Source organism: Tinamus guttatus, unplaced genomic scaffold (assembly GCF_059628265.1).
Source record: "Tinamus guttatus ecotype Peru unplaced genomic scaffold, ASM5962826v1 Tinamus_guttatus_pri_ptg000004l, whole genome shotgun sequence".
Taxonomy (NCBI): Eukaryota; Metazoa; Chordata; class Aves; order Tinamiformes; family Tinamidae; genus Tinamus; species Tinamus guttatus.
In genome coordinates this window covers 9,227,935-9,249,398 of record NW_028288538.1, presented here as the reverse complement: position 1 = coordinate 9,249,398, position 21,464 = coordinate 9,227,935, and the positions used below count along the sequence as shown (strand labels likewise).

The 21,464-nt window shown below is 45.2% G+C and overlaps 1 protein-coding gene across 1 annotated transcript in view; it reads left to right on the top strand.

Annotated features, from left to right (window-relative positions):
- Positions 1-1,912: 1,912 nt before the first annotated feature.
- SH3GL3 (SH3 domain containing GRB2 like 3, endophilin A3) overlaps positions 1,913-21,464 on the top strand; it is a 42,551-nt gene continuing 22,999 nt past the window's right edge. The window contains exon 1 of the mRNA XM_088539866.1: positions 1,913-2,028. Coding sequence (XP_088395992.1) covers positions 1,984-2,028 — 45 coding nt within the window. The 5' untranslated portion in view covers positions 1,913-1,983. The remainder of the gene's footprint in view (positions 2,029-21,464) is intronic.

The window sequence follows — 21,464 nt, the reverse complement described above, 5'->3', positions numbered from 1 at the left end:
AAACTCAAAATTAGTCAAAGCTTTCTTTTCCAATTTACTGTAAATCAGAGGTTGCCTTAGTTCCTTTTAGAGAATGCCACTTCCTTGCTGTAGGCCTCTCTTCTCATCATCTCGAGCTCTTTCAAAACTCAGATCATTTCATTTCTGTCACCTGTGACCTGTACAAATGCTTTACTAATTTAAGACATGTCTGATTTGACCCAGGCGGTTAACAACTGGCTGACTGTTTCAGTTACTAGGAGAAATGGGTGCTGAAATCAGGTGTCTGTAGTGTAATCCTGTTAACTTGACAGGAAGCTGAATATTCCTTTTCCCTCTTCACAGGTGGTCTCAGATAGCCTCGTGACTGCAGAGCTCTTTTAACCATTACTCAGTCCAAAATGTTGCAAGGGCTTTTCCTTACTGCTTGCCTTCAGAAGCAAATGTTACCCACCACTGTCCTCGCTGTCTCTCCTGCCTTTCCTGTAAAGAGGAATTTTTGCAGAGGAACAGCCAGCCAGGCCTGCTTCACTCCTGGATGCTTTGGGTAAGTCTGCTGTTACCTGTTGGTTCATATTGGTATGTAGAATGACAAAATCACATAATGAATAGGGTTGCAAACAACCTCTGGAGATCATCTAGTACAACCCTCTGCACAAGCAGGGTCACCCAGAGCATGTTGCACAGGATCATGTCCAGGTGGATTTTGAATATCTGCAGAGAAGGAGACTCCAAAATCTTTCTGGGCAACCTGTTCCAGTGCTCTGCCACCCTCACAGTTCAGAAGTTCTTCCTCAGATTCAGGTAGAACTTCTTGTGCTTCAGTTTGTGGCCATTGCCTCTTGTCCTATCACTGAAAAGAGTCTGCCCCCCTCCTCTGGACACCCTCTTTTAAAGTATTTGTGCACATTGGTTAAATCCCTCTCAGCCTTCTCTTCTTTAGCTTGAACAGGCCCAGCTCCCCCAGCTTCTCCTCTAAGGGAGATGCTCCAGTCCCCTCATCATTTTTGTAGCCCGGCACTGGACTCACTCCAGTAGCTCCATGTCTGTGTTGTAAATAACTACACTCTCCAGAATCATCTTCCTATCTTACAGGCTTATACAGCAACCACAGCCGCAGGCAGCTGAGAAGGCTGTACTGCAACCCTCACAGGTGATCTGCAAACGCCTTCCCCGGTCCGTGCAAAGGTTCAAGTGGAATCACTTCCCATGGGATCGTGTGGCCTGCAGCCAACAACATATTATGGAGCATATCTTCTGCCTCAAGAGTAGGCCAAAATTGCTTCATCAGTGTAGGCATAACCATGTCTTTATGTGTATGTGTGGTGGGAATATGTGCATATATATTAGGTGTACAATCGGCAAACAACTGAGCAGACTTTTCCCTGCATTCCTTCCCAGTCCATCTGCCTCTCTGCTGGAGGCGAGGGGCTGGAGCACAGGACTGAGCTGGGCTGCAAAGTGCCTTTGGCACTGACCTGCAGCACGGAGCTTTGCACGATTGCTAGAAGTGCTCTTGCACCTTAAAAGCTACAATTTAATAACAGTGTACAAAGACAGGCTTCCTCCTCCTCCAAACACGGCTCAGAGCTGCGGCCCGAGAGGTCTCTAGGGAGGCGCCGAGGCCCATATGAAAAGCGCGAGGGGTCGCGGAGGGCCGGGCGGGCGATGGGCGGCCGGGCCCTTCCCGCGCGCGGCGCCCCCGCGTGGGCGCCCCCGGGGCCAATGAGGTGGGGCCTCTGGCCCTCTCATTTGCATGAGCCTCGGCGGCGGCCAATGAGGTGGCGGCGGCGGCCGCGCGCGCCGCGTCCGCGATGTTTGGAGGCGCGCGGGGCGGCGCGGGCTGTGGGCGCGGGCGCCGCCGCGGGAGGGCGGCCCGGCCGCGGAGCTGCCGCCCGCTCCGCTCGGCCCCGCCGCGCCGCTCCCGGGCCCCGCCGCGCCGGCCCCCCGCTCCGCTCCCCGGCCTGGCCCCGCGCAGGGCGGCGGCGGCGCCGCGGGGACAGCATGTCGGTGGCGGGGCTGAAGAAGCAGTTCCACAAGGCGAGCCAGGTGAGCGCGGCGGCGGCCCGGGGGGTGGCCTGGCCCGGTGTCTTTCCCCCGGTAGCGCCCGGCTGGCGCTGCGGCTCGGGGGTTGCTGCCCGAGGCATCGCGGGAGGCTGCGGGGCGCTGCCTCCCTCCCGCGGCTGCGTGATCCGCTCCGCCGCGCTGCGCTCGCTGCCGCGCGTGGGCGGCCGGGGCAGCAGCGGCGCCCCCGAGCCGGCCGAGGCAGGAGGAGCCGCCGGCCCCGGGCCGCCCCGCCGGCTGCGGGGGCCGCGCTCTGCCCGTGTCGCGTCGTGCCGCGGGTCGCTGCCCTCCTGCCAGGTTTATCGTCCCTTGGGGGAAATACGAGACTTCCTGGGTAAACAAATCCGAGCGCCGAGCTCGGCTTGCGAGCAGCGCCGGCTCCTGGGCGCCTGGCGGGCGGTGACCCGGCGGCACAAGGTGCGGGGCCGCGGAGGGGGCAGCGGCGGCCCCGGCGAGCGCTCCCCGGCGCCGCGGCCCGGTGCTGCCCGCGCGTGGGAGCCCCCCGAGCCCCGCCGCGCGCGGAGCCGCCGGGAGGGCGGCCCGGGTCCGCGGTGGAAACGCGAACACCAGCCACCCCTGCAGGGTTCGTTCAGGAAGAATGCAGCAGACAAGGTGCTGGGCAACGGAGTGGCCGGAAAAAATGAATAAACAGAATAACACGTATATACATTTAATCAAAACATCCAGGTTTGAATATGTGATCTATTCTCTCCGACCACCACTAGTTCCCTCAGTGATGCATTTGGGGCTATACATGTACGGCACAAGCTAAACAAGTGTGGGAAGTGGCAAAAATAACACGGGTTAATAAGGGTGTATACAAAGTGGGAGTATTAGCACTGCATCTACTAGCTCGTTTATTTTGCAAGCTGATAGAACAAGCACAGGCAGAGTCTGAAAGGAGTGCACAGAATCCTTTATGTAACCGTATACCTTTGTGCATCAAAGGGGTGAGAGATGCCAAGGGTGGCTGTTAACAGAGGAGACAGGCTTTGCTCGGGGAGAGAGTGAAATTAATTCTGTGCTTTAGCGTCCCCAAAGGAGCATGGGGGCAGATGACAAAAACTGGCAAATTTCCCGGAGGACGGTGAGGAATACTGGAGGGAAGGAGGACTGTGCCAGGACACGTGACTAAGGAATGAGAATAATATTTGAAGGCTGACAGACCCTCGAGACAAAAATCTCAAGAATGAAGCAAGTGGATAAGAGAATCTTTATTTACCAAATTCATTCAGAAATGTGAATAAATATTAAGGAAGTGACAATATCCTGATATTTTCAAAAACTGCTATTTCCATGCTGAAACAGGCTTTCTGTTCAGCTGAAGTAACCCACACTTCTCTCTGAAATGTGTATAGTAGCTCCAGTTGTGACTTTCTACTGAACCACTCAACTGTTGGGGCTAAAACACAGTGCTTTGGACCTTTTTCTCCACCCCCCACCTCCCCCCATCTCTTTTTTAGGCTTCGTCTTCCCTGTGTCTTTATGTGCAGCTCTTGGGTTATCCTATTGCGAATGCAGTTGTCAGTAGGGTTAAATTCTGAGTTTAGAGATTCCAGGAAAAAAGTAAACAATTGTGAATTTATTTATGTTAGGGTGGTTTATTTCTTTATTCCTTCTGTAATCTTTGCTTGATGCGTGTCAACTTTAGTTTATCTAAAGTTACAGTTAAGTAAATAATTATGTGCTTTACCAAAAGATCAGTGGTTAACTTTTAATAGCTTTTTAAAGCTATTGCCAAAAATCCGCTGTGACATGCTATTGCTTTTTTGTTTGCTATAGGAAAAAGTCAGTATGTCTTTACATCTGCAATCCTTGAATTTGCGGTATATTTCCTTGACGATTTTTCTCCTGGAATTTTTGTACCCGTTGTATTTCTGCCACTGCAAACAGTGCGTGTACATGGCTCTCCATCCAAGTGCCGGCCTGGTAGGAGGATTCTCATGGCAGCTCTGAGTCATGAGCATCTGCTGGCGTTTCTGCAGGGAACTGTGCGCTGCGGGGTGCCCTTCTAGCGCTGTCACTACGTGCTCTGCTGTCGCAAGGGCAAATTGCACCCTGCTCTGCCAGGCTGTGACCTGGTGGCAGCTTCCTCCAGCAACCAGAACTTGCAGGCGTGCAGCCTTGCTGCGGGGCACAGATCTCAGGCTTCAGGTAAGGAACTTTTTTACTGTGCTGTTAGGCTAAATTTAAATGCCAATACTCAAGTGGGCTGGAATGGGGCCACTTTTATTCTGTCCACTTACAATGAGTGGTCCTCCCCTGAGTAATAACTCATTTGTCTAATGAAAAGCCTAGCAGAAGTCTTGCAGCATTGTATCCCCTCCCACTAGTTGGTAAGCGAGGGCAGGCCCAGCTCATGCAAGAGTCTTATGTAATCTTTTTTTAACCTATTTTTTCTTCTTTTTTCCTTTTTTTTTTGAAGTACTTTTTTATTAACCTTCAGGAAGCTCTGCCCTTGATGAAAATTTGCCTCCTGTCGCTTTCAACCTCTGTGTCTTATCCGTTTTCCTGTTTTCAGTCTGAAATCTTTTGATGTAAGTAGGTGTATCTCCGCATATTGTTCTTTGCAGCCCTCGTTGTGGTGGCTGTGCACGTGGGATAGCCCAGGTGGCGGGAGGACTTGCATCTTCTGATGCGTAATAGGAGTGTTTTAGAGCGGTGTTTCTGTTTAGGAAGGCAGGAAGCCTGGAGAGTGAAGATCTGATGTGCTCTAAAGCTGCAGCCAGGCCAGTATCTCAGCATAAAAACAGGTGATCTGAGATTTTTCAGAGTGCTCAGAGGCATGTGAGTTGAGAACTTACTTAGGATGCTTTAAAAGCTCAGCCATGATGCTGGCTGGCTGAGGAAACCTACTTTTGATCATGAGTTCACGTATTTTGTGCTTTTTTTCCTTTCTTTCCTTTTTTTTAATTACTTTTATATGTAACATCCTTGTATCAACAGCACATTGCATATTTCTTAGCTTTAGCATATCACAGATAGTGGAAATTACTTTTTTTTGAGAAATGCATGGCGGGTAATTAATGCAACTATCCCATTTGTAATGCAGGTGTCAGTAGCTGTTGTTAGCCTGTGCACACTGTGGGTTCTTGAACCTTCTATTGGCAGTGAAGGAAGAGGCTCCAAGAGAATGAGAACCAAGAAGTGACTCCATTGTCCGTAGAGCCTCAGGGGGAGCAGATTTTGTAAGCAAAACTTGTTATTCTTTGCCTTTGAAAGTGGTTTAACTTAAAAAGTACATGCTTTGTGATGTTGTCGCTTGCACATCCTGAAAAACATTTGCCTTTTCAGATTGTGCATCTGGTTTTAGCAGTAAGTTTTTTAAAAATCAATAGAAAACGGCCTTCAAGAACAGTGCTGGTGGCAGTGGCTGCTCGGATGCCTGTTCTTTTCTCCTAGATTTTTCTCTAACTACATTGATTTAGGTGGCTTTTCGGTCCAGTCTTTCAGGTTGAAAACCAAGTCGGGATGAAGACCACTTTATTCCTCAGGGAGAATAACTCCTGGTGGTATTTTTTTTTCCTGTCCATTTTTCTTTTCTGCGTTTATTGTGGGTGAGTAATATTAGCCTAGGTATAATATGTAAGCCTTCTGAAAGAGCACATTGGCATTGGGTTAATACAAAAGAAGGTTTTATTTATGTGAATGTTTGCTAGCAAACAGACTTGATGTACTTTGGTCTATTCAAGGAAGGATAAAATTTGTACAAATGAAACATGAACTTGCCATTTTTACCTGAAAAGAAACTCTTTACTGGCCAGTACTTGCAAATGTATTTCCTTCCTATTTACCATGCACTTTATCAGAGATACTGTCTTTCACATCCAACCTGATTTGGGCAGGATGAGTCCAAGGCCTCAGTAGAGATCTTCTATCCTGTTCCTCATATTTGTTACATAATTTGATGTTCTCTTTGGGAAATCGCTTACAACTGTAGAATTAAAAAAGCACAGAAAATAATTTCAGCCTTCAGTCTATTGTCTGAACTGTTCTTGAATAGATAATCACAGCTAATATATATGTTTCAGAAGGAAACCCTTGGCAAGGACAAAAAGTAACATTCTTCAGTCCTACACATCTATACGTATAGAGCTTTAAATTGACAGTGCTTACAGCATTTGTTCCTTTTTGTCTGTGCCAGATGATAGAGCTGAATACTCTTCTTATGTAATCCAGCAGTCATGAAAATACAATATAGATGTTTCATTGATCACCTTAAATTCCTACGGTGATGTAGGTGGAGACTGGGGAGTTGTACAGTTTTGGGACTAGTTACTGTTTGTTTTTGTCTTTTTAATAATTCTGGAGAAGTTTGCTCTTGCAAAGTCACGGCTTTGCACTTTCTTGTCAAAGCAAGAATATTTAAGGGAAAAAGTGGTCCTGTGGCAGAGGTGGGGAGTGGTTTGGGTATGTAGGAAGGTGAGTGCACGTAGGGGACAGTAACTTCCCTTTTGTCTCTTGTCCTGTGATGGTACGAAGGGCGTCTTGCTCACCTTTGGCAATGTGTCCTACTTGAGATTGTGCAGCCGTCCTGCTGAAACTGAAGCTTCCTGGAGCACTGATGGGTAGAAAATACAAATACGTGCCCAATGGCACAAAGCTTGCTTTGAGTATCAAAATATATCTGGTAATGTGAGAAGAGCAGAAACCAGCTCTTTGGATGTAGGATTGCAGTTATACTGGCAACTGTGTTTATTGCATGCTGAGAAACCTGCCAGTGCAACATGACTGCAGGGAGAAGGAACTTGGAGATTTTCAGTCTCTGGCCAGCGTACAAGTCAGCAGATGAGAGCAGCTATTTGTCCCTGCACCTCTGACAATCCAGCCCTGGGAGCTTGCAGTGGATGGGTCATCAATCCTGCATGCTGAGCATCTAGCACTGATGCAGGTACAATTTGGAAGGCGGCTCATTATGTTTTATTCATGAAATACTTGTATATAAAAATCCAAGTAGCATTGCAATAGAAAACAGTGCAGCATAATGGAATGGAAGCTGAACTTTTCTCCTTGAGCATGTCTCCTTTTATAGATTCTTGGCTTTGCTGCGGAGTTTTGTACGGGCATCCCGAGAGCTGAGGCTGGCGCTGGCGCTCCAGCCTTTGCTCCCGCTGCTCCCTGCGTCACTGCGGCACGCGCCGGGGAACGTAACTGCAGGGCAGGCTCCAGAGTCCCGCAGTGCCCGGGGACAAATACGCGAGGGGGGCAGAGCCTTGGCCTTTCACCAAGCTGTTCTTATTAGTGTTTGTTGAGGCTACCTTGGATTTGCTAAATATCTAGAACACAAATTTCTACTGTGAAGTTGCATTCCAAGACACAATTTGTGTTGGACTCTGGAACGTATGTCTAGAAGGACAACTTCTGCTTTGTTAAGCTGATAGAAATCTGGGAGACTTGATGTAGTATTTAGGCATATGCATATAACTGTATAGCTGAACAGAATCTGGTCCATAAAACTGCAGTCCAAACAGTTGCTTCCTATTAGTATAAGGAAGGTATGTTCAGTCAGTCACACAATGTAGCAGCAGTTCAAGAATAAAGGGCATCTGTAGAATGGAAGTGTGTGGGGGTTTTTTGTGTATATATAAATATATATGTATATACACACTATATATATATTTTTTTCTGCTGTGCCATCCAAACAGCAACACTGTGGTTTTTATGGACACACAGATAATTCAGCCATTTACAAATATATCCCATTCTTAGTACAAGCAAGTAAACAAAGCAAACATCCCCCTTTTCACAAACTTTGGCTGTAAGGATATTGTTGAGAACCAACTATTTCCAGTTGTATTAATGGCACTTTCACTTTGGTGCATTAGGATTGTCTGTTCCCTACTGCACGTGTTCTCATTGCTAATTTCCCTTTCCTGTTCACTGAAGGGAAGCTGCAGCTGGAATGGAGTTTCATGCTAAGTTAGAGTTGAAGATGCAGGTTTTAAAAAGGCTTTTAACAAGCCCAATCAGCAAAGGGCTAATCAAATGATAGATTACACCTTGAGCTCAGTTTCGTAGAGCCCTAGTGTTCTGGTGCTGTGCATGTTTGTTATTGAAGTTATATGCAATATTGGGAGAATATATCCTTTAATTTCCTACAGCATCTCAAATATAAGCAGCTGTGTTTGTGAAACAAAAATAACCTTACATGCCTTCTATTCAAAAGACAGCGTCGAGCCTCTGAGGAGAATTAGTTTTTGTACTACCCTAATTAAATTACATTTTTGATATTGTGTTTAATGAATAGCAGTGACTGCAGTGACATTAGGAATTGAAGCGTTAGGAGTAGAATATAAGTATCCAGGGCTCAAAGGAAATCAAGAGTTTTTAAAATTCTGGTTTCTGTGGTTGCAAGTGCTTCTGGTCTTGTGAATGCAGATTATAGATTTAAGGTGAAATGGTAGGGAAAACCTTTTTTTTTTTTTTTTTTTTTTTTTAACTAAAGCAGGGAAGAAATATAATTAAACAGTCTTGAATAATAACAGCCCTTTTTATCTCTTTCAGAGTGCTTGGCAGGTAGGTAGATCTCAATTCCTTTTTAAAACATTTATTTGCATCAGATAAAAATAAATAACAGATAAGATATGAGAGCATGACAGGACTTTCAAGGTTAAGGAACAGGTCAGTGGTAAATCCAGAAGTAGATTGCATGTTTCCGTACTCCGGATGCAGTGTCCAGCTGTTAGAAATTCTGCCCTTGAACTCTGGGGTTTGAACAGGGGTGGAAAAGAACCAGGACTCATTCACTGTGTGGGTGTTTTGAATGCTCCTCTTTGCATAAGACTTGCAGATAGATAAAAAATGTGATATAACCTTGGCGTAAGGCTTCAATGTAAGTATAATGTAATTCCACTGACTTGGAGGAACTTCACCAGGGTTGAACGTGGTATCTTCATCTAGTTTTTGTCTTCTATTTTTAATATCCCTCTGGGATTGGAAGGCAATGATTTAGAATTGGAATTTCAGATAGTGCGTCTCCCCAGCAATGAATAAGTAAAATTCTTACTTGGCCTGGTGAGTAAGATGTGTGACTGGAAGTTAGAAAGTCATTGCAGTTGTTCAGGATTTTGTCAAGAGCACTTCAGAGAAAGGTAAAGTCAAAGTTAGAAAGTGGAATTTGGTGTCTGTGCTGTCTTTGAAGATGGAGGATGCTCCAAAGGTACCAGTGCTCCCTCCTGCCTGGAGAGAAAGCAGCTCTTGCAGCTTTGGCTTCTGGGCCACAGTAGGTGTTTGCATGGTTGAGGGAAGAAGCTGCATTACAGTAAATTATTAATCAAAGCCTGTCATCTCCTCAGTTCAGAAGCAGCAGTCCCACTCTACTGCCTAGAAATTCTTTTCCAAGAAAGTCAGGATAAGATTTTAAAGAAAGCAGATTGAACTCTGCTTTTGGTGCGAATTGCTTGGTTTTTTTCCCCCCTCCTTTTATTCTCTCTCCCTCTCTCTCTCTCTCTCTCTCACACACACACTTTTTTGTTGGTTTGCTTTTGGGATCACAATCAAAGGGAGACACAATCAAAACTCTTGTACTTCCTCGGTCTGTCCTAGAGCTTTCCCCATGCTCAAAGAGCAGTGATGTTACTTCATGGTGCAACTCTCCCTCCCTTGTGCTGTTTTAGTTTCTTTTAGCAGCTGTCACAGGAAGAAAAACTTTTTTTTCTTTAGTGAACACTAGGCGAGGCAAAAAAAGTGAACTGTAAATTTAGGCAGGAAAGGAGCTAATTCTAAGAAATAGCTTCATACTTGAGGAAATATCTTGCAAAAGAGACTTCTGGTTAAGTATGTCTCTGGTGGGTATGCTTGCTCATCAGCAGTTGCAGCCTGTGTGCTTTGTTAGCATTATGTATTTGCTTACTTCTTTTTAAGCTCCTACTCATTGCTCAAGTCTTGTGAGTTCATAGTGATCCGTAGCAATCACTTCCTGTGCTGAAGCTTCTGCTTCCCCTGAGCCACATACAGGTAAAATAAACCGCAGAGGGGCTAAAGGCACAAACCAAACTGAAAGCTGCTCGGTTTGGGAGCGGATGGAGCCGTTTAGCCCCATCTTGCTCCCTAACGGTGTGTGAAAAAGGGAGGTACCTTTTCCATCTTACCCACTCCATGCTGTACATGCTCCTCACCACCATCAGTCATTTAGAAATCTGGCACTTTTTTGAAGGCAAGGAGATAGCCTGCCAATCATAGAATGCTCAAGGTTGGAAGGGACCTCTAGAGATCATCTAGTCCAACCCCCCTGCACACGCAGGGACACCTAAAGCACGTGGCACAGGACTGCGTCCAAGCGGGTTTTGAAGATCTCCAGAGAAGGAGACTCCACAACCTCTCTGGGCAGCCTGTTCCAGCGCTCTGTCACCCTCAACACTGCCAGTCTGCAGTGTTTGAGTCTGGATTAGTACATTTTCTTTTCTGTATCTTCTGTTGCTCTTTTAACATTCACTTGGTGAACACTTTTTTTACAGCATCTTCATTATTGTTATTGTTGCACTTCTGAGTTGTGGTCCTGTTACTGTGGGATTGCAGAAAGGAAGCATTTCTGTTTAGGATGGCACCCTGCTGCACAGAAGAAAGAACAGGTCCAAACTGGGAGGTTTGGTGTTATTGATAGCATTGTCCCTGAGCTGGTGTGATGGATTCGTGACCTTGAGCTTAGCACCTCTTTGTCTGTGGGCACATTTGGGCAGCAGACTGGCACAGATCGCTCTCTCTGATGAACAAAAAGTCGTTGATGCACAGGGAAAAAGATGCACATAAATATAGCTACTCTTGTGCAAGAGTAGTGATGCTCTTGTGAATGCTCTGTTTGGATTCTGTCAAGGCTAGTAAGAAAAGTAAGAAAATGAAATCATTTTGCATAAAATTGGGAAATATGAACTCTTTTTGCCATGTTTTGCCAATTTCTGTAATACTTTATCAAACTTGGACAAAATTGGAAATAATATATTTTCTGAAAAGCCTAGTTTCAGATGGAGATACCAAATTTGTGAAAAGCAAGTTTTCAGACAAAAGCATTGTAATAATAAATCCCATGAAAATAATTATGTAAGTTTTGCCAAAACCGGGAAACCAGTTGCTGTTTTTTTTAGTGGGGAGGAAGCATCTATTTATTTTACACAAATTATTTAAGAATGAGACATACGTTTATATGAAAGTATTATAAATCTCTAGCCATCTGCAGTAGGGCAAAAATTAAGTAAAAATTATACGGGCAGAGAAGTTTGTCACAGTTTACTTGTGCCACCTTGACTGGTCTGATAATATCCTGTAATCTCTCCTGTATCGATAGTGTCATGTTAATAATGTCCTTATCCAAACACCCAAATTTCCAGCTTCTTTGGGTGTACTTCTAAATCCTAAATCAAACCTAATGATGTTGTGCCCTCTCCAGAGTTATGTTGAAACTAGGCACTCAAAATGCCCTGTGAATGAAGCCTGTAACTCTGCTCCTATCACTGGATTTTCATGAATTATGCAGTGCGGTTGAGTGTTCCCTACAATAAAAGGGGCCTTAAATGTTTTAAGTATTTTAATTGCCCATTCTGCCCATGCAAGCCGTACTTTGTATTCACTGTTCTCTCGTGTTTCAAGACCTAGAATTTTATATTGCTTTTAGAAATAACGTGGAAGCAGTAATACATGTTACTTCAGCAGAGAAGTGTGGCAACGGCTCCTGTAGGCTCAGAGTTCCTACTGGACCTGCCTGCAGGGTAACATGTTGGACTTTGGATCTATAAAGCTCTGGAATACAGGCCCAAATTTAAGCATGTGGGGCTGTTTGTGTGCTGCACGTTGGTTAGACTCCCTCTTGAGTTCAGGCCTGTATTATAGTGAAGTGTTTAATGTCAGCTTTTGAGGGAGCTATAAGGAGCCATCTCAGCCTAATAAGCTAAGTTAATTTAGCCCTGGGAAAAGAACGGAGGATCCATTTTCTGGGGTTAATTCCCAGGCATCGTGTTGGAACTGGCCTGATAATGTTCTGTGAAGGTTAAGTGCCCTGGATTCCTTCAAGGAGCATGAGCCAGAGCCGTCCGCTCTTCCCGCGCCACGCTGACAACGTGCCAGCTCCGAGGAGGCAGAGCAGAGTTTCACTGGGTGGAGTGGGAGTTATTAGATGCCACATAAAGAGGTCAGAAGTGGGAAGGTGTGCGTAGATAAGGGAGCGTAAAGCTAACAATTTAGGAGAGGGGGGACATTACAGAAGTCAGACTAGCAAGGCAGGTAGCTAGACTGGTTTTGTACCCATATTTTCCCACTGCAAACAAGGGCAGTATTTAGGGCATCAGCCTGAACCGGCTGCCATCAGCCTGAAGATGCAGTTGTGTGGCAATTTGTATCAGGTACATGTAGGCCGCGGGAGCCTCGCGCTGCCCGCTCCGTGAGCGAGCCCTGAGCGCGGCGCCGTGGCGCGCGGAGACGCCATCCAGCCTGCCGGCGGATTGAGGCACAGAAACAGCTCCCGGGCAGTCACAGGAGAGCCGGCGCCAGGGCGAGAAAGCGCTGGGAATGTCTTGCTAGGGATGAAAAGGGCTTAGAGCAGGCTTAGCAGCTGGGGAAAAGTGTGTTGATGAATATATTCATATTTTGTTTGCATTCAGAGTGGAGTAAACTGTGCTGGGTAGGAGACTAGTGCCTCTTTGGAGCACAAAGCTCTGCAGGATGAGCAAATGGGGGCTCCCTACCTGCTCCTCTGGGACTTAGTGAGACTATCACAGCTGTGATCACATGAGAGCAAGCAAAGCAGACTAAAAGATCTGTCCATGGCCCAGCACCCCCAGAGCCCGATAGGGCAAATGAGCAGTTTGCATAAAATATAGCCCAGCCCAGATACAGGTAAAAGAGACTCTCCTAATGAAAGCACCTCAACGTGTTTAATCCACAAAGCCTTTAAGTGGTTATACTCTTAAATCCGTGGGAATCTTGTTTCCGACTTGAGCGAAGAGCTGAGCAGGCTTTTGAAGGGATGGGAAAAACAGTGGTGTTACCTGACTGGAGGAAAGGGGGAACTCGGCTCAGCTGTCCGAGGTGTTGGGGAAAGGAGGGCTCTATTAGCCCAAGGGCTGGCGTGAGATAAGGTTGTAAAGGGACTCAGTGTGTAACGAGAGGCAACGTGACCAGCAGAAGTGCACGTGGTGAAATGTTTCCATACACAGCCCCTGCTCATCTCTTTCCTCAAGCCGCTCGTGAGGACTCTAACCCAGTACATGGTAGGCACACAGCCATGGAGCACGCAGTCCCCAGGGCCAGGAGCCCTCAGCCCATTCAGCACCGTCCTGCGTGGTTCTGAGCCCACCCAGAGGGTCCACTGATGGTGTGAGAAATGGAGCTCAATCAGTGCTGGTGCTGCCTAGGGAGAAGAGCACACCATCTCTCACCATCTCATAAGGGACCACTTCCACAATTGCTTGTTTGCATCTGTAAAAGCGATCCTTAAATTCAGTCATGAGAGAGAGTTAGTGTAGAAACAGCTTAGCTCAAGCACAGTTTGGAGTGACTACAAAGAAAATATGAAGGGTCTTTGTGTTACTTGGAAAGGAAGCAGGTAAAGGAAGTTATTCCCTTTATTTAAACTTTTAGGGATTTTTTTCCACGTAATCACCTTTTTTCATCTTCTCAGTGGACATCTGTCAGTATGTCAAAAGGGAACCACACCTAACTTAAAAATACGGAGAAGGTCTTTTGAAGGAGGGCTTGTTTTAAGGCCAAAGCAGGAGTGTATTGCTGCTCAGCGAGTCCTTCAGCAGGGGGTTGTGGAGGGAGGAAAACGTTTTAATGTGAGAACAACCAGGAAAATCCACTCTGTGGAGCTTGTCGCTCGTCTCTAGTTTGTCTCCATGGAGAGGAAGGGTGATGAAATATTGCACAACTCTTCAACCTTAAGCAAGACTCTAAAGCAGAAGGGGGAAGTGGGCTGGCAGGATGCCACCCAGCACTGGGACTTGGTTGTCCCATGTCCCCCTGCCAGAGGACCTGCCCCTGCGCCGCGCACTCAGGAGCAGCCCTTCGGTGCGGGTGCTCGGACATCTGCTGTGCTGATACGCTCGGGCTGGATAAGCGAGTGTCAAACTGGTCAGAGTTGAGAGGAAAAGTCTCCAGTTTTACTTTGGAAGAAATTCAAAGTGTTCTGCTGTTTGGAGCATAGGGAGGAGTCCATGGAATTGGAAAAGGGAGGAAGAAGTTAACTTCTGATGGGCCTTCTTCCCCCTGCTCCCCAAAAGAGCAGTTAGTTCCAGATTCAGGTGAATATCTCTGATAGTCTCGTAGCGGGAAGGAACTTCTAGAGGTCATCTAGTCCAGCCTCCTGCTCCGAGTACAGTTATAATTATTTAATCCTATTAACCCAGTCCAGCATTACTGAGCATTTACAATGCCTGCTTGTATGATCTTTGGTCTCTGTATTAAACTGGTTCTTATATATGGCATTTAAAAGCTCTGTGCATATTACTGGAATTGGAGATATATTTGTTTTAATGATTTGTCAGAGCAAATGGAAGAGATGTTTGTTTTATCCAAATTAAAGTTCAGCCTCTAGTAAGTGGTTATTTAAAAGACAACATCAACATTCATAAAAGTACAAAGTGTGTCCCAGCTCCTGCTCTTGTCTGTAGTTTGTTGCCAAACCTCTTAAGGGCAAAATAACAAGACTGCAGCTCAGAAGCGCTCGCCGCTGCTCAGGAGGATAAGCAGTGATCCCAAGCCACCTTGTTGATGATCTGCTTCTGAAACCATCCCAGTTCTGGGAGTCATTGATAAGTTCACTAGAAACAAACAAAAAAACAGCCAAGCAACAACAAAAATCCCATAAGCTGTTTCCCCCCTGGCTGTTATCTATCTGGACATACGAGGAGGTAGGAGCCTTAAAGGATCCTTTGATTTCTCTGGGGCTGCCATGCCCTGGGGACCTCTGCCATTGCTGTGTTTGCATGGTTTTGTGCCAGGACTGGGAACCTTTATTTATTCAGCATATCCTGTTCCAGATGCACTACAGAATTGCTGGAGGACTTGGAGTCCCTGTTGGATGTGGGAAATACTACATTGTCAGCTGATGATGAGTCTTTATACTAGTATTTTTAGCATATATTCAATTCCATTATCAGCGAGATCTTAACAGATTAAGGAACAGTATTTCAGATTTGAAGAAAGAAGTTTTGGAAAAAAAAAGGAGGGATTCTGTCTGTGTGGAGGCATTTTTCTTGGCTAGATGAAATCTCAGATCAATGAAGTTGATTGAGTTTTTGTAACAGATTTCAATGTGATCAGGATTTCTCATTAAAAACGCTTGTATCTTACCCTGTATTACAGTCACAGTCTTGCGTAGGCATTGAGAGAATAATAGGTCTATGTCTAAGAATTTGGGTAGGTCCTTGTAATTTATTGCATTTTCTTAGAAATTTTTCTTTTGTGCTGTGTAGAATAATAATTACTTTCAGTTTCCTAATTTATAAATGTATATGTAGGCATAAGTATTGAGTTCTTCAGGAAACACAGTGGAGATTTGTCAGAGAAGTGTTCAAGGTTGGGAACACAAAGTAGTTTTTGTTGTGCAGTGCATGTGCTAAAGAATAGCTTTAGCAGTCAAGTTTGACTAAAATGCCCAGTAATGCTGTGACGCGTCGCTGCCTGGTGCGAAATGACTCACGCTCTATAGAAATGCAAAATCGCATTATATAGTCTGCAGTCTTGGACTTTACTCATATATGGACAAAAATTTCCTTTGTCTATGATACTAAGTTTCAATAACTGCATGTGTTTAACCTAAGCTCATGCCACCGTGCTGAGGATTGGTACAACTTCTCGTGCAAATTGTTATGCTGCATTTCTGTATTTGCCTCTGTTTTCCACGGGTCCAGCATCCTGGCCTCTCCTTTGCTGCTGATGTGATGGAGGGTGGGCAATGCCTGTTCTGTTGCATGAAGAAGTCCTGGCCTCAGACCTGCAGTAATTTTGTTTGTCCAGAACTGCTGCTTTTGTGCAGTCTAAACAGTTGCAGTGACTGTGAAAGGTCATTTGATGCTGCTTTGAGGGACCACAGCCAAAAGCCACAAAAGGGCAGTCTGAGACCTTTCTGTGCGGAGGTCTGGAGCACGGCTGACGAAAGCATGAGTGATAGGTACAGAGCTGAGTGGTTTCAACCACGCCATGGCAATGAGGACTTTATTTTGGAATGTGATTTTGCTCTCTGGAGGAGGAATGGATTTTGCCACATGTAAATTGAACACGTAAGAGGCAGTAGGAGTGATGTGGAAATCCTGAAGAGCTCTGGGTTTACAGTGGGATGGACTCAGGTTTGGGAAGGTGCGTCACGGGGCTTTTGCTGCCTCTGAAGTTCGGTTGCTGCCAAGGGCATCAACAATGAAAGCCCTGCGGTTAAGAAATCCCTGTGTGACATCTGCGTTGCTGGCTTTGTCATCCCACCGCCACGTCACACAGCTAAAGCTAAAATGCCCAGAGTTAGTAGGGGGGGCTCTCAACAAGCCCGTCTAAGTATCTGAGAATGTTGTTGGTACTGATACTGATTTTGGGTTTAAAATGTTCGAGATGGTTGTTCCAGACTTCACATCAGAAGGGGTCTTAGAAATGCAGAGCTAGAAGCAATGGCTATGCCCAGGTTCAGCTTGTTTGAAGAATATGGGACCTAAAGACAAAGTCCCTCTGCAGGACAATGTTACTGCTACAGCTATTGTCTGGGGCAGTTAATGACAAGATCGCTTAACCTTTGGGTGGTCTCGATCTTCTGTGAGGGACACTTGGATGCAACTTCAGTCAGGTCTGGGCAGCAGGACTTAGCTTACAGCTTTGCAGTCTGTGTTCGGATGCTTGCATTTCTTCTGCTTTCACTTAAAGCTTGTGTTAAGGAATTTGTTCTTTAGCTTAATATTGGTGTGCAAGCCTGTTTTTCAGTGTGACCGTTGAATTTCATCCTTAATTCCTTGGCTGCCACACAGAATATTGGAGAAAAGTCTAGAGGGGGAGAAAAAAAGAAACAGAATTGTGTTTGAGTTGTGAATTGTTCTTTATTGGAGTTTAATGTCTAGCACAATGTCTCAGCATCCAGTTGAGATGTTGTGCTAGTTCCCTGTTGTTGGAATCAAGCTCTGCTTGGTGACAGCTGCTCTTTTTTCCTTTAAATGTACAACACACATCTCTTTTCACAGTATTCAGCAGCTAGTGTTTAGACTCTGTGCTGATGCTTAAAAAGAATAAAGAAAGCATGTAATTAGGAAGCTGAGAGAGCTGCTGTATGTTGTGAGAAAGAAATAAAAGCTTTTACAACTACAGTTAAGCGTCTTGCCAAAATTATCTGCTTATCGTTAGTGATTGCTTAATCTGTTCTGCCAAAGAAGCTTGGTAAAGGAAATGATCTTAAGCAGGTAGTGTATACGTTTTAGGAGAAAGCACTTGGGCTTTCAGGTTTAGAGGTGCCAGGCCATGTTCCTTTAACCATTTCCTGCTTGTTTTGCTGCTTGTGCTCACGGCATTTTGTCTAAGTAATTTCTGACTGAGGTCCCTTACTCCTGTGGGTGGTTTAGACCTCACAAGATGTTGTTCCCTCTTGAGCCTAAGCATTACAGAAACTTCATAAACTGTTTGGCAAGTAGCTTTTCTCAGTTCACAAAGCTGGTGACATTTATCTGTTGTGTTCTTAAGGTCAAGTGTTCGTGTATTTGTGGGAAAGTGCTTTTGCAGTGTAAAGGCAGAAGGTCAAAGTTAATAAAACAGGATTGCAAATAATGAATATTGTTGTGATAAAAACCCAAACTGACAGGAAGTAGCTTTTCAGGCAAAAGTTTATTGCATCTCTCCTTGAAAGCAAAGGTAATGCTTATCTCTTTCTAGTTGTGTTTTCTTGCCTTTTTCTTCATTATTATCTGTTTCTCAAAATATCAGCAAGTACAAGATCTTCTCTGGGCTGTTTGCTACAGTATTCATGTGCTGGGACTCATCATTCTTTCAACCTTGAGTTAGAGACTACATAAATTAACAATATAAACTAGTCTCACAGTGTGATAAAAGAGTGTGAGGGTGAGCAAATAAGTATCTCTTGAGTACTGAAAAGAACAAAACTCAGTGCAGTTCTTTCTGGAGATGGAAGAGACACCTGTGGGAAGAGAGAAGGGACCTCAGAGAGTGTGCATTTGGGAGGGACGTCGGGATGAATTATCATGAACAGAGCCACAGAAAAAAAGGTCATTAAAAATGTTAAATTTCCTGCCTAAGAAATTAACTGAACAATTTATTAAATCACTACTCTTGGTTGTGCCTGTGTTTTTTTTCTCTTGATGCTTATGCAGAGAGCAAGAACCGGAGCTAGACACTGCATTGGTTCTCCCAGTTGGGTTTAGCCAGAACTAACATGATGGGTTAGGTCCTTTTTTTTTTTTTTTTCCCCAGAAAATTTCATCTTTACGTGATTTAAATATGGTTTGTTTTGAGGGACATGTACTGGTGTCCCTAGCACATGGAATAGCTCCTCAAAAGACCCCCTCTGGTACAGGAGCTTGGTGAGGAACTGGGAGATGGTCCTCAGTAGGCTTTGCTTTTGTGAGCAATCATTTGTCTTTAAATGGTAAGGAAATTCTACTGCTGTGTGCAAAGTAGAACAGGCTTCTAAGTTGCAAATTAGGATTTAAGTAAAAAATTTAATCTACAAACTGCCAAGCACATCTTGAGAACTAACCTGTCCAATGGGCACAGAGTTATACCCACACTGCCAGAAATGTGTCTCTGTTCAGTCTGGCAAGGCTTTATCAATCTGTCTCACATCCCACCGTAGCAGAAAATTAGAGTTAAAAACCAAGTTATCCGGTCTTCTCTTCCGTTTGAACCTGAATTAATGGACGTGAACAGGCCAAGCTCACATCAAGAACAAACTTAGTTGCAATGCTCTAAGTGAGGTCAGTATGCCCAATGTAGTAGCTGTAAAAAAAAATTACATAATACATATTTCCTGCATTTCTTTTGCCAATTTTTGTAGTTCTGTTGTGAATTAAAAAAAATATTGGTTTATATTCAGGTAAACAATGAAAAATTTGCTTCATTCTAACGTGAAAGTGCTGCCAAAATCATACAGCAAATGCAGTAGAAAGGACTTCTTTTCCTATATACTATTGCTATTTCTTTAATCATATTAAAAATAATTTAAAATCATTTAATGTCATTTTAGTTCTTACTGTTCTTTTAAAAGGAATCAACCCCTCTGGGATTAGATGAGGTAGTAGCTAAATTACTATTTTCACCATCTGGTAAATGTAGTGAAAATAGTAGTATCAGGGCCCTTCTTTACCATGTAAGTGCAGGCAAACTGATAACGTACGTACAAACACATCCAAGCTGGTACCCAAATGCTCTGAAATAGAAGGTTTTGAAGAGCCATCTCAGTTCTGCTCAGATCTCAGACTGTGTTGAGGAAATGGTACTCGGAGTAATATGTTTTCTGGCACGGAGGCTGTTGCGCAGCGTGCAGGATTTCCAGAGAAACCAGGGCATTTGTGTGACATCTCCAGGGAAGAAGGGATGAGCCGGCAATCTGCAGTCCCAGCCACGATGCTATCTGAGCTCGTGAGGAACCGTGTGACAGTGGCAGCCGAGGGACAGCCCGGCTGGGCAGCTGCCCTTCCTGCGCTTCGTGTGTCACCTCCCGGTGCTAGCGGCCGTGGTCTGCGCGTGCGGCTGCAGCGTCAGGCCCCGGCTAGGAGGAGGGTGCAGAAAAATAACTTCAAAGGGTATTAGAAATAGTGTTGAGCCATTTGGCTCTCAGGCTGCTGTGTCTGAGCAATATTTGCTTTGAGTTCTGTTCAGTGGGAGGGCACAAGATGTATTTTGTTGTGAGTACATTTGCATCTCAAAATGGAACCAGTTAGAGAACAAAATATGTCTTGCCACGCTGCTTCTCTAGCTGTTTTTGGAAGGTTATTAAAAGATACAAACCCAGCAAAAACATAAACCATATGCAAAAGCAGTGAATAGGCTTTCGTCATTTGTGTACAAGGGGAAAAATAGCTCTTTTCTTTTTCTTCTTTTTTTTCCCCTTTTTTCTCCCTTTTTCTTTTTCTTCTTTTTTTTCCCCTTTTTTCTCCCTTTTTTTTTAAAAAAAATTCCTCAGACTTGTTTTTGAGGCTTAATCTGATGCTGGAGTGAAGGGCTTTATTTCCTACCCTGACATACCCGCTGGAGAGTTGCTTTTACCTGACATTTGAAGCCCAGGGTCATGTTGCAGTGTGTACTTTGCTTGAGAGCCCTAGCAGGCAATTTAGCCTTAGCTGTGCTGATAATTTCATTTTGCATAACATAAGGAGATGCTAAATATAAGACACTATGATCAAGTCCCTTGTGGTGATCAGAGCCAGCATTTGTACTTTATACCAGTGACTCTCTATCCCACCGCTGTCCCACTAATCTGAGAAAATTCTTTTTTTCTTTGGAAATTTCTGCAGTTTGGCAATGTTGATATTTTGCTTAGATGAGGTGCTTTAGCATCACTGAAAAATGGACTTGCTAGACTGGATTCAATCTAAAACCACAATATCCTGGAATCTGCTTAATGAAACCACCTATTTGAAGAGCTATTCATGAAAGAAAAATAATGGGGAGGATTGGTGGAACAGAAGAAATTGCCCTTTGCTTTTGTTTCGGACTGCTGGAGACTGCTAGGTCAAAGGCTGTTGCTTTATTTTTTTTTTTTATTTTGTCCCCCTGTGTGTGTAGGTGTGTGCATGTAGGTACATGTGCTACTTGTTCAGATATTGAGAAAACAGAGGAGAAATACAGGAAACTGAAAAGAACATAAGGCAAAGTGAGGAAATGAGTAAGGAGGGGTGAGGGAAAGACAGTGAAAAGAGGAATAAAATAAATGTCAAGAAGATGTATTTGAAGGGCTGCTGTTTTTATTAGTAGGCCTGGAATGTGCAAAGAAGCTCTCAGGAAGATGGGGAAGGGGCTGGCGCTCTGCTCCTCGAGCAGGTGATGGGACGCGAGGAAGCACCAGGGTGACATGGAGCCCCAAAGCCGCCATGGAGAGGCCCTCGGGAGCAGAGGGGGCTCTGTGGTGCCGCGCTCCCGGGGCGAGGGACGCGCCGGAGCGGCCGCCGGACGGCCCGGCCCGCGGGCTCGGCGCCTTCGCCAGCCCCACAGGCCGTCGCCTTTCTTACTCCCCCTTCCCTCCTCCTTGCTCCAGTTTGAGCACCGAGCCAAGCTCTTGCCTTTATTTTTCTGAGTTCTGTGAAGACAACATGGTAGCGAAGAGCAGAGTTTGGCCTTAGTGTTTGAACTCGTGGCATTGATGTAACCTCGGTGGCGCAGAGCAGGGTCAGTCTTGCGCCTTCTCGCCGAGGAAGGCGAGTGATGTTTGTGCTGCTGCCTCGCACCAAAAGCTCAGCCACCTTTTAGTCGTCTCCAGGGCTCTGCAGGAACCTGGTGGCAGAGACTGCCTG